Genomic DNA, 11,856 nt, shown 5'->3' with positions numbered 1-11,856 from the left:
CAACTGGGGACCAAGCATTCAACCATATGAGGGACATTCTTATTCAACCCACCACAGAGGGCGTGGTCAAGTTCTGCCTCTCCAGTCTCAGTGTCCATTTCCCAGCTCTCAGAATACTGTTCCCTCAGTCATGGATGGCCCCCACTGTTTCCATTTAGAAACTACAGCTTCTTCTCAGCCTTCCCAAGCTTTCTACACACTGTCCTCCCTGCTGTCCCCTGAAACGAATTTTCGTTTGTCGTGGTTCTCAGAAAATAGTGCTAATTAGACCACGTGTGGGAACCATGGGACTGACTGGTGTACTAAACATCCGAGTCTTTGATATTCTACTGGTTTCATTTCTGTGACTGTGGAAAGAAAAACAACAACACAAATACCTACAAAAAAGCCAACCAAACAAACAAACAAACATAGAGGTGGAGATGTTTTATTGTGCTTACATTTCCAAGATCCTGTCTATCATTTTGGAGAAGTCAAAGTAAGAACTTAAGCAGCTAGTCGTATCATGTCCACAGTCAAGAGCAAAAATAGAATAAATGTACCCTTTCTTGGTTGCTTTCATCTGGCTTTTTCCTGTCTTATGTAGTTTAAGATTCTCTGCTGTAGTTTAAGATTCTCTGCCTAGGGAATGGTTCCACCCACAATGGGCTAGGTCTCCCAATAAGACACCCCCAGACATGGCCACAGACTAGCGATCTAAATAATTCTTCATTAACTCACTTTGTGAGAACCAAAGGTTTTGTTGTTGTTGTTTGGTTGGTTTTTTGAGACAGGGTTTCTCTGTGTAACCTCTCTGACTGTCTTGGAACTCACTCTGTAGGCCAGGCTGGCCTCAAACTCACAGAGATCCACCTGCCTCTGCCTCCCTAAGTACTGAGATTCAAGGTGTGCACCACCACTGCCTGTCCCTTAATAGGAATTAAGTTTTAATTACTGTGCTTTAGAGATCTAAGAATCAAAAATGCCTGCAGACTGCAAGCCCCTTGTTCAAGGACAGATGGTTCCCAAAATGCTGGAGGCTATTGTTTATGGGAGAAAACAAGCCAGGTGCTTTCACTCCCCTAATCAAGTTTGTTTGCCCCGCCTGCACCTTGTGCTTCTTCACCTGTGGGTGGGAGGTCCATGGGCAGGAAATACATCAGGATGTACTCTTGCCCCTGATTGGACATAGGCTGAAGGTACTTCAGGTTGTATGTTTGTCCCTGATTGGACCTCATGGGAAAATGTAGTGAATTATAAATTTTGCCTTTTTAAGTCCCTGCAAAACTTGAATTAGGGCCATTTCCAGGGAACCTGACTATAGACCTGGCTAGAGTTCATCCACCTGGCCAGTATTTAATTTAAGCCTGCTTCAGATTTGGCTTTAAACTGTGATAGTGATCTTATTCATGACCGGTGGGATTAGCAACTTTCAGGTGATTCTAGGTTGTGTCAAGTTGACAGTTAAAGCCAGCGCAGACATCCCTGGTAGGATATTTGATATGAAAGCATTATTGTTGAATTTGAGGAGTGATCATGACTTTGTGTGAGTGTGTCTATGAAAGAATCTTTTTCTTTTAGAGGTATATGACATGTTGACAGTTTCTGAAAGAAATTATATGATATATGGTATTAACTTTAAAGTATTAATAATTAGCGGAGTTTAGATGACACAAAATTCAAGTTGTTGCAGTTAAGTGACATGTGTTTAGAAGGTCCTTGCACGAGAGCTAGTTTTTCTATTCTGACAGATATTTTATCGTTTTCCATAAGAAACACTGGCCTGGCGGTGGTGGCGCATGCTTTTGATCCCAGAAGTTGGGAGGCAGAGGCAGGCAGATCTCTGTGAGTTCAAGGCCAGCCTGGTCTAGAAGAGCTACTTCCAGGACAGGCTTCAAAGCCACAGAGAAACCCTGTCTCGAAAAACCAAACCAACGAACCAAACAAACAAACAAACAACAACAACAACAACAACAACAACAACAAAAACCACTGAAAAACAAGCACTGGGAATGTGGCTCAGACAGCAGTGTGCCTGTTTAGTATCCATGAAGCCCTGGGTTCAATCCCAGCACCACATAAACCAGGGGTGGTGGCACATGCCTGCTCTCCCAGCACTGGGGAGAGGGGACAGGAGGATCAGAGAGTCTACCTAGTACGTTCAAGGCCAGCCTGGGCTATGTGAGACCCTGTCTCAAATAAAACACATACATACACACCATAAAACGGGGGGAGGGGACCAGCTAAAAAACACCCCTCATTTGAGGACAAACTGGGTGCATTTTGGGGACCCTCGGTGGGTACCCAAAGGGAACTGGCACACAACTACCTGGAAAAGCTGTTCTGGAAAATTCATTCACATCAAGGCAGGCAGGTGGCTGCTGCAGAGGAAATTTCTGAGCCCAGAGAAACCTGACTCGCTCTGTTCTTCTCATCACTGCAAAATAAATGGCAGTGTTGGCCCTTGGGAGGCTGAACTTCACCTGCTGGGTTCCTCTAAGGCTCCACCTGCCTGCCTCTTCGCCTTGAGGAACACAGCTGTCTGGGGAAGTACTTACGGACAGTGAATGGGATGCTCTGTTCTCTTCTAAACCAACTTCCTAATGTGATTTCATTCTTACTGTTTTGTGCGGTGTGTCGGGGATCAAACCCAGGACCTCCTACCTGCTAGGCAAGTGCTCTACCAGTAAGCCACACCCAGCCTCATTCTTGCCACTGAAGGAGTATTTTGACTTGTGTAGGAGTTGAACTAGCCTGCTGTCTTGTCTTGCCCTTCTAAGGCCCCGGGAAACCTCGTCCCCAACCTCAGTTCCCTGAGGGGCAAGTCACCCCCAAGAGAACTCCGGTCTTGCTTGGGGGTGGGGACTCAAGGTCAACGCTGAGGGCGGGGCCCGCTGGGGCTAGGGTGGAGCAGGGCTGGCCGGTGTGGCAGGTTTGAGCTCACCTACTGCAGGATGTGTTGATACAACAGAGTGGCCTCTGGAGAGGGAGCTGGGACAGTGTGTGGAGAGAGAGAGGCTAGGCAGCCTCCCTGCCACTGGGCTCTGGGCCACCTTGAAAGCCACAACTGACTGTGGCTGCCGCCTGCTGCTGCTGCCTCTGCTGCTGCTGGGCACTCCCTGCTGCAGGAATTGGGCAGTGGGTCTCCACCCAAACCCGCTCCAAGGAAACTCAGGTGAGAAAGGTCTTGGTGTTGTGCTTTTTGGTCTGCATGAAACTAATGTCTTATAGTTCTGTGAACGTGTTGCCTTGTTTATCAGACAGAATAGAAAAAAAAAAATCCCTTTCTGATTCATTTTGGTGCCCAAAGGCAAAGCTGCAGCTCCAGTTGGTGGACTTCTGGGGCGGGGTTTAAGGAAAAGTCAGAACATCATCTTTGACAATTACTTTGTGATTAATATTGAGCTTGCTCTATGCTAAGCTAATGGGTTAGTCCCAGCCTCAGGATTTTGCTAGCTATGGAGATATGGAGAAATTGAGCACCTGTTAAGCAAGTCATTGATAATCCGGCAGCAGACAGGAGGCAGGGTAGTCAGGGAGGGCTAATGGAAGAATGGAACGTGGCCATAATGGAAGATGGCAGGGCCGTGTGGGGTGTGGGGGTATCCGGATGGTGGAGGGGAAGACTGAGGCTCCGGGCTCAGCTGGGGAGCATGAGCAAAGGCCCTGAGGTAGGTGCAGGATTAGGGAGAAAGAGGGGGGTGAAGATGTGAAGCCCAGCAGACAGGCCACTCGTGGGGCCTCCACTCGGCCTGATCGTGAGTCTTAGACTTCATCCTGCTGGGGCCCAGGCCCGGGGTCTGGCAGGCCGTGGACCTGCCGGGTGTTATGAAGTGAAATCGATGCTTAGAGGCCAGCGGTTTTCTAGGTTGACGCGAAGGAAAACGATGGAGAGAAGCAATGGGGACCCTCTGGGGGGCTCCCCGGTGGACAGACCCCCATTCACCGCCTGCACCCACTGGAGAGCGTCGTGGCCTTCCTTCCTAACCCAGGAAAGTGTCCTCCCTTGCCTTCTGCTCCAGAAGAGACACTAAAGGAAATCAGTGCCCTGGGTACCGTGACTGTTTTGTTTCAGGAGTGTGTGGTGTGTGGGCCCCAAAGGTCCAGGAGAAGAGTTCTAGAGAAGGGTTTGGTGGAGGGGGATGGGAAAGAGGGGTGCACAGTCAGAAAAGAAGATGAATCAGTGCTCTAGGGGTACAGAAGACTGTGTGTGAGGGCTCACTTAGAACAGGTAGAACTCTAGGTTCTCCAGACGCGAAGGTGGCAGCCTGGGAGGCCTGGACATGGAATCGTGGAGGAAGAGTTGGGGAGAGGGGTCCCTCATGGATGGAACCAGGGGAAGGGTCAAGGCTTGGGAAGCCTTGAAGTAGAGGGTCCTGAACCCCAGGGTCTGGAGTTGAGCCTAGAGCTAGTCAGTGGAGTCAGGGAGGGATCTGGGGTACCAGGCCCTGGCAGTCACACAGAAACAAGAATAGGGGAGTCTGTGCCAGCCAGGGAGGAAAGGAGGCTCAGGGCCTTACGGCTGGAGACCCGGACCTGCAGACCTTAGGGGTTTCCTGGCTTGGGCCGTGGGGTTAGATGAGGTAGCAGTGGCGGGTGATGATGCCGGAAGGTGACAGGAAAGGCAGCTTCTTACTGTACGCGCAGTTGTCGGAGGGACCCTCCTGGGTCTGAACCTGATGTGTTATTTAGTGAAAACTTTGGGGCTCTTTGCAAGTTTGTTCTCTCTATGTATGTATGTATGTATGTATGTATGTATGTATGTATGTATGTACATGTGTACACACACAGTTCAAGGCTGGCCTTGAACTCAGGATCCACCTGCTTCTGACTCCCCAGCCTTGGGATTAAAGGCACCCACTGCCACACCCGGCTCTCTCCCTTTACTTTATGGTTTCTGGGATTGAACTCAGTTAAATCCGGCCAGATGGCAAGTGCATTTCTCCACTAAGCAATCTCCCAGGCCCATGATAAATGTTTGGAGGTGGGGGAATGTGAGTCACACTTTGGAATGCATTGTCCCTGAGCCTCGAGTAGGCTCCTTACGGTGTACGGTGTACGCTGAGTGGTTGGAGGTGGCTGGGAGAGCCAGGGCCTTAGTTGCTTTTCTCTGACCAACCTTGGAAGTCTGGTCCCCCAGCCTGAGCACCCCTTACCTGAAAGGCTGGCGCTGGAACTTTTAGATTTCCATATTTGCAATTTATATACACACACAATACACTATGTTGGGGATAGAATTCAAGTCTACAGGCAAAACTCATTCCACGTCTCAACTTAAACATTGCATACTCATGGCTGGAGGGGAATTTGCACTGTTATTTTCAGAGCACAGGTGTCGTAGCTGTGACTAGCAGGTAAGGTTGGAAGTGGGGCCGGAGCACTTCTTCCAGATGTGGCATCATATGGTGCTCCCAAGTTTCAGTTTGGGGTGATTTGGGTTCATTAATGTTGATTTCTTTGTCTTTGTCTCTCTTTGTCTGTGTATCTGTGTATGTGTGAGTGGTTTAATGGGCACTGGGGATTGAGCTAGGCTGTGTTCAGTGAACATACATGGCTATGTCAGAACTCTATTACTGGGCTATAACCCAGTAATATTATATTAAGTTAGGATTAATATAAGTTAATTATATTGATTAATATAAGTTAATTATAATATTAATTAAATATATTACGATTTTCATATATTTATTACCTTCTATCTCTCTCTCTCTCTTTTTTCCCCCCCTCCAGACTAAGGCTGGGCCAACATGGCATCTGTGTTTCGAAGTGAGGAGATGTGTTTATCCCAAGTCTTTCTCCAGGTGGAGGCTGCCTATTGCTGTGTAGCTGAGCTGGGAGAGCTTGGTTTGGTTCAGTTCAAAGACGTAGGTGCTGCATTCTTTGGAGATAAGAGGAAGGTGGGGTGGCAACGGATAGCCCTTGCACAATGCTTCTTGATGAGCAACAAAACACACTCTGCTGGAAGAGGAGCCCAGACCTAGGCTAGGCGGAATTCCAGGGCCCTGACCTTCCGGCTGAGATTTCTCCTGACCCTCAGCAGGCCACTCTCTACTCTCCTCCCGCATCTTCTCTGGGAATGTTTTGAAGCTGCAGTTCAGTGAGTGAGTGTTTCAGTTCTTGCACAGCGTCTCCACATGCTGGATCTAGGCAGTGAATAGAGAATTTACCAGTTTTCAAAGTGGATGCAGAATCTATTTTCTCTGACTAGTCAGACTAGAGGCAACGCATCCATCCTGGAATTGGCAATTGCTTCCGACACTGAGTTCCGGTAATGGCACTCTAGAGATGGGCTATCAGGAGTGTTGCTTCTCATGGGCCATTTATATCTTTGCCAAGCTTTAAGTGAGTCCAATTTAGAAAATAAGTCCTTCTTTATTTCCTCACCAAGGTCAAAGTCAAACCTTGGCTCCCTCGTGGGAGGCCCTGGTCTTGTCCTTTGCATTGCTAGTTAGCATAGCACTCGACCAGAGGCCAGTCCTCACTAACAATTTTTTAAAGATTTTATCTTTATCATGAGTAAGTGTGCGCGGGCATGCATGCACACATCTGAGTGTGGTGCTCATGAGGTCAGAGGCATTGGGTCCCCTGGTGCTGGGGCTCCGAGTGACTGTGAGCTGCCTGACTTGCTTTCTGGAACCCTAACTGGAAGAATGGAAGGTGCACTTAACCACTGAGCCCTCTCTTTAGGCCTAATGTTTATTATACTAAGCTAAGAGTTACCCACAGCAGAGGGTGAATTCCCGTTGATGACCCGGATGCACTCTATAGACCTGTACGGTGTTCTCGGTCCCCTCATATTCCTGACCCCACTGAGGATGGTAGGAATGGAAGGTGCAACTTGCCTGGGACTCATACATCCCGTGCGCAGCATGTGTGTTCCTACCGCGTTGCTAGCAGCCGTCTCCAGCGACCAGAGGGTAATGCAGCGAGGAGGGGAAGACACTGGTAGCTGCAGATCCCTAACGTGAGCCTGTGGTTCCCCTTTCCTGCAGCTCAATGCAAATGTGAACAGCTTCCAGAGGAAGTTTGTGAATGAAGTCCGAAGGTGCGAGTCGCTGGAGCGAATCCTCCGTAAGCCTCTTTCCTCTCATTGCCTAACTGTGAACCAAAAGCAGTAGCTAGTTTATAGAACTTAATTACCATGGTTCCCCGCACCCTCTGCCTTGGGAACCACTTCAGGAAGCGTTACATGGCAGAGAGCTGTGCCAAGCCAACATGGGAAAGAGGATGGACCCCCACTCCTCATGGGTCAGGAACTAGAGCAGCCCAGATTACTCAGCTGGCCCGAGGCACCTCTTCTGCTGGACCCCCACTTCCGGGTTCTGGGAAGTCCTGATACCTGTGCTTTCTTTCAGGTTTTCTGGAAGATGAGATGCAAAACGAGATTGTAATCCAGACGCCCGAGAAGGAGCCAGAGACGCCTCTCCCCCGAGAAATGATCACCCTGGAGGTAAGAGCCTCGCTTTACCATCCCCTGAGCTGAGGACGGTCAAGCAGTTTTCAGATTCTTTACATGTGAACAAGTAGGTGATAGTTCCTTTTTGGGGGCTACTTCGTGTCTGCTCAGGCTAGTTTTATGTCAGCATGCCACAAGTTAGAGCCATCTGAGAGGAGGGAGCGTCAGTTGAGAAACCGTCTCCATAAAATGGGGCTGTAGGCACGCCTAGAGCGCATCTTCTTATTTAGTGTGGATGAGGGAGTGTTCAGACCATGGTGGGGGTAGCATCCCTAGGCTGGTGTCCTGGGCTCTTGCAGGGTGAGCAAGCCATGGGGAACAAGCCAGTAAACAGCACCCCTCCATGACCTCTGCATCAGCTCCTGCCTCCAGCATCCTGCCCCGTTTGAGTTCCTGCCTTGACTTCCTCTGAAATGGACTAGTACTTGGAGCCGAAAGAAACCCTTTCCTCTCCGGGCTGCTTTTAGTTCTGCTGTTCACCACAGCAAAAGAAACCCTAACTAAGATAGTGTCCTAGGAAAATCTCAGGGTACCACTTTAGGGCCTCTTATGCTGATTGGGGGAGCTGTTTTCCTTTCTCAACACCGCTCTGAGCAAGCTCGCCCCACTTTGAGGAGAAATTTCTTTCTTTTTTTTTTTTTTTTTGGTTTTTCGAGACAGGGTTTCTCTGTAGCTTTTGGTGCCTGCTGTCCCGGAACTAGCTCTTGTAGACCAGGCTGGCCTCGAACTCCTTTGAGTATAGAAGTTTCTCATAGGCAGTGGAGTCTTATCTATGTGGTGCCATAGGACAGGCTGAATTGGATGTGTTCCTCTTAAGTGCCTGGCAGAACAAAGTTTGTGAACTGGCTCTTTTCAACTTAAAAAAAAAATTTCTCCAGCTGGACTCTGATTGCTTTAACTGACTGTTCTGTAAACTCTTCAGTAGGCACCTTCAAGTCTCACTGCTCCAAATTCCAGCATTCAGTTTTTTTCTGACAGTATACACTTGTTTTCAGGAGGCAGAGGGGAAGGTGGTAGCATTGGTATAGACAGCCCTTCTTGGGTATACTTATTTTACATGTCTGAGTGTTTGCCTGCGTGGATGTATATGCACCATGTGTGTGCTTGGTGCCCATGGAGGACAGAGAGGCCTTTGAATCACTCGGAACTGGAGTTAAGTTGGCTGTGAGCCACCATGTGGATGCTGGTCTGAACCTAGGTCCTCTGCAAGAGCAGCAAATACTGTTAACCCACTGAGCCCAGTCTCTAGTCCTCTCTATTGTAATTTTCCCCCAAGACAGGGTTTCTCTGTGTAGCCCTGGCTGTCCTGGAACTCAGTCTGTAGACCAGGCTGGCCTCGAACTTACAAAGGCCCACCTGCCTTTGCCTTCTAAGTGCTGGGATTAAAGGCATGTGCCACCACTGCCCAGCTCTCCATTCTATTTTAAAGGTTTTTTTTTTTTAAATAAGTGACCTAGGATTTTCCCTCCCTCCCTCCCTCCCTCCCTTCTTCCCTTCTTCCCTTCCTCCCTTATTAGATAGGGTGTGTCCATTATACAGCTCTGACTGTCCTAGAACTCACTAAGTAGACCAGGTTAGCCTTGAACTCCTAGAGATCCACCTGCCTCCACCTCTTAAGTACTGAAATTAAAGGTGTGAAACACCATGCCTGGCTGTTACATTTCAATATTAAATTTACAAATCATGTCTAGAATGTACTACATCTCATTTATTGGGCTTTGAATTTGAATAGCTATATCTTTTCACTTTCCAGATTTCTAATAGTTATCTTTTTATGTCTGTCTGATTTTCAAGTTCTTACATTTCTTTGTCTCTCGGGTGAGTGTGCATATGCACATACTGTGATGTGCATATGGAAGTCAGAGGACCACTTGCAGGGGTTGGTTCTTTCCTTCACTCCGTGGGTCCTGGGATTAGAACTTGGGTTGTCAGGCTTGGCGGCAAGTGCCTTTACCTGTGGAGCCATCTTGCTGGTCCCCTGCCTGCTTTCTTATTTGAGGTAATTGCTGTTTAACCATTTATCATTTTTCCTTATTAATGAAGGGAGCCCCCTCTCTTACTTACCTCTTTGAACATTCTAAAACAAAACAGAAAAGTTGTTTTTCCAGACTATTCTATGATTGACTGCCATGTGATTTATGTGTGTGTCCGTCCTGATTTGCTGGTGATTTTTCCCATCAGGTTTCACACAAGCTTTATTCTCTGGTGTGTGTGCTCAGTCAGGAGAATAAATTGTTGTGGGTGTTTTGTTTTGTTTTGATTTTGACTCAGTTCTGCCTTCTTGCCTTTTTTCTCACTATTCTCTGTAGCCTCTTATCTCTTGTTCGAATTTGGTTCTTCAGATCCATGGATCCACATAGAACTGGGCAGAGGTCATGGGGGAGGGGGGAGAATACTCTCCTGTCTTGCATTTTAACCTAGATTTCCAACGTGTAAAATTACTTTCTTACCTAAAGGGGACAAGACACCATGAGTTCCTCAAGAGTTCTCCTTCATCCCTCAGTGATTGTGGATTGCCACTGTCGGAGGATGACACTCCAGACAATGTTTGTCGGGCCTTTGCTGCCTTCTACAAGAATATTTAATTTACAGCCGACTGGAGCACCCAGCTTCAGCTGTAATTTGACGGGGATGGGCTCTCTGCTCTCTAGTTCTCAATCAGGGTCAGTGTGTAGAATGAGGGTCACAGCACTTTTAACCTGGCTTATTTTTTAATTCCCTGCTCAGAGTACTCTGGAGAAACTGGAAGGAGAGCTCCAGGAAGCCAACCAGAGCCAACAGGCTTTGAAGAAGAGCTTTCTGGAACTGACAGAACTCAAATACCTCCTAAAGAAAACCCAGGACTTTTTTGAGGTGTTTCTTGGGGGCGTGGTCAGTAAAGGGTCCTTTCCTCAGAGCCCCAAGTTTCTGTTTTAAAAATTGGCTGGTCTGGACTATGGATAAAACACTTTGTTTCTTGGTCCGTGGCCACGCTATCAGCGAAGTGGGGAGTACTCCAACAGTGATTCCTGTTCAAGGGAATGCAAAAAAAATGATGGCACTTGGGTCAGGCATGGTGGTGACGCCTTCAATCCCAGTGCTTGGGAGGCAGAGGCAGGCTTGGTCTATAGATCAAGTTCTAGGCCAGTTAGGGTGACATAGTGACACCCTGTCTCAATAAGAAAAGTATGACCCAAGAGAAGGGGAGCCAGAACAAGGAGGATGGGGTTTGAGTAGACTTAGGGTTGGGGTGGGAAGGTTTGGGGGTTTTTATCCTGACAAGGAGCTCTTTCTTGTTCACTTCTGTTAACATCTGTGGAAGATTAAAGCTTCCTTAGCAAAGCCCGAGGTCCGGGTGCTTCTAAGGTGCCCGTGTTTGATGACAGGGCTGGTGTTTGTCTTTCAGACAGAAACCAACTTAGCTGACGATTTCTTTGTTGAAGACACTTCGGGTCTCTTGGAGTTAAGAGCCATACCTGCGTTCATGACTGGGAAATTGGGGTTAGTATCACTCCATGTCCTTAGACTTGGGTGTGGGTAGGTTCCTGGTCTTTTGCCTGATACCTGGTATTTGGTAAATCTCCCCGACCGAGGGAGAATTTTCACGCAGGGACAGACCGGGGGGTAACCTACAAGGCTGGTGAGGTGAGGAAGGGAGGGCCCCTTGTTCGTGACTATGCTCATGGCTTCATCCTGGAGAGTGCCTGCCTGTGTACAGGGCTCCCATATGGGGCGGATGTGGCTTCATGGTTTATTTGTGACTCTTCTCTAGCTTTGGGACAAAGCTAGGAGATAGGTATGTTCCACCCCCCCCCCCTTGTGTTTGATAAAATATATTTGGAGTTTTCAAATGTTAGGGATGACAAAGTTGAGCAGGCAAATGAACCCTAAGTGGTAGAAGTATGGCATGATACTCATGAAATATGTGGCAGTTAAAAATGGGGGTGTATTCAGTGTTTATGGGAGGTCGATGAAGTTTAAAACATTAATGAACATTGTGGCTGGAGGCCCCTAATTTTTTATTCAGTAAATATTTGTGAGCTTATTGAGATTTGAAATGGAGCTGGCTGTGGTTGCACACACCTTTAATCCCAGCACTCTGGAGGCAAAGGCAGGCGGATCTCTATGAGTTCCAGGCTAGTTTGGTCTACATAGAGAGCTTCCAGGTCAGGATTGCAGAGAAACCCTTTCTCAAAAACAAAACAAAAACCCAAAACCAAAAATGAAATGGAAAGAAGATGACATTTATATAAATATTTTACTTGAAGGTAATAAAAGATCAACGTTATCTAAAGTAATAAACCATTGAAAAGTTACATTTTTGAAGACCATGTTAGACGTTTAAGCCAGCAGTTATCTAAGTACCAGGATGCTGTAAAACAGAGATATTTGTATATCAGTGTGTATTTCTTTTTATCTTCTTATTTTTTTATTTTTTTTTT

General features: G+C 47.5%; 1 protein-coding gene across 2 annotated transcripts in view; it reads left to right on the top strand.

Annotated features, from left to right (window-relative positions):
• Positions 1 to 5,726: 5,726 nt before the first annotated feature.
• Atp6v0a4 (ATPase H+ transporting V0 subunit a4) overlaps positions 5,727 to 11,856 on the top strand; it is a 42,074-nt gene continuing 35,944 nt past the window's right edge. The window contains exons 1-5 of one of the 2 annotated variants that reach the window (XM_005365836.2): positions 5,727 to 5,843; positions 6,972 to 7,050; positions 7,335 to 7,429; positions 10,163 to 10,288; positions 10,821 to 10,915. In XM_005365836.2, the coding sequence (XP_005365893.1) occupies positions 5,727 to 5,843; positions 6,972 to 7,050; positions 7,335 to 7,429; positions 10,163 to 10,288; positions 10,821 to 10,915 (512 nt within the window). Of the gene's footprint in view, positions 5,844 to 6,971; positions 7,051 to 7,334; positions 7,430 to 10,162; positions 10,291 to 10,632; positions 10,642 to 10,820; positions 10,916 to 11,856 lie in introns of both variants that reach the window. The other variant, XM_013353242.1, reaches the window with a different exon arrangement.

This window comes from Microtus ochrogaster, unplaced genomic scaffold (genome assembly GCF_000317375.1).
Source record: "Microtus ochrogaster isolate Prairie Vole_2 unplaced genomic scaffold, MicOch1.0 UNK4, whole genome shotgun sequence".
In the NCBI taxonomy this organism is placed as follows: domain Eukaryota; kingdom Metazoa; phylum Chordata; class Mammalia; order Rodentia; family Cricetidae; genus Microtus; species Microtus ochrogaster.
Note: the sequence above shows the minus strand (reverse complement) of the source record. Positions and strands in the feature narration are given on the sequence as shown.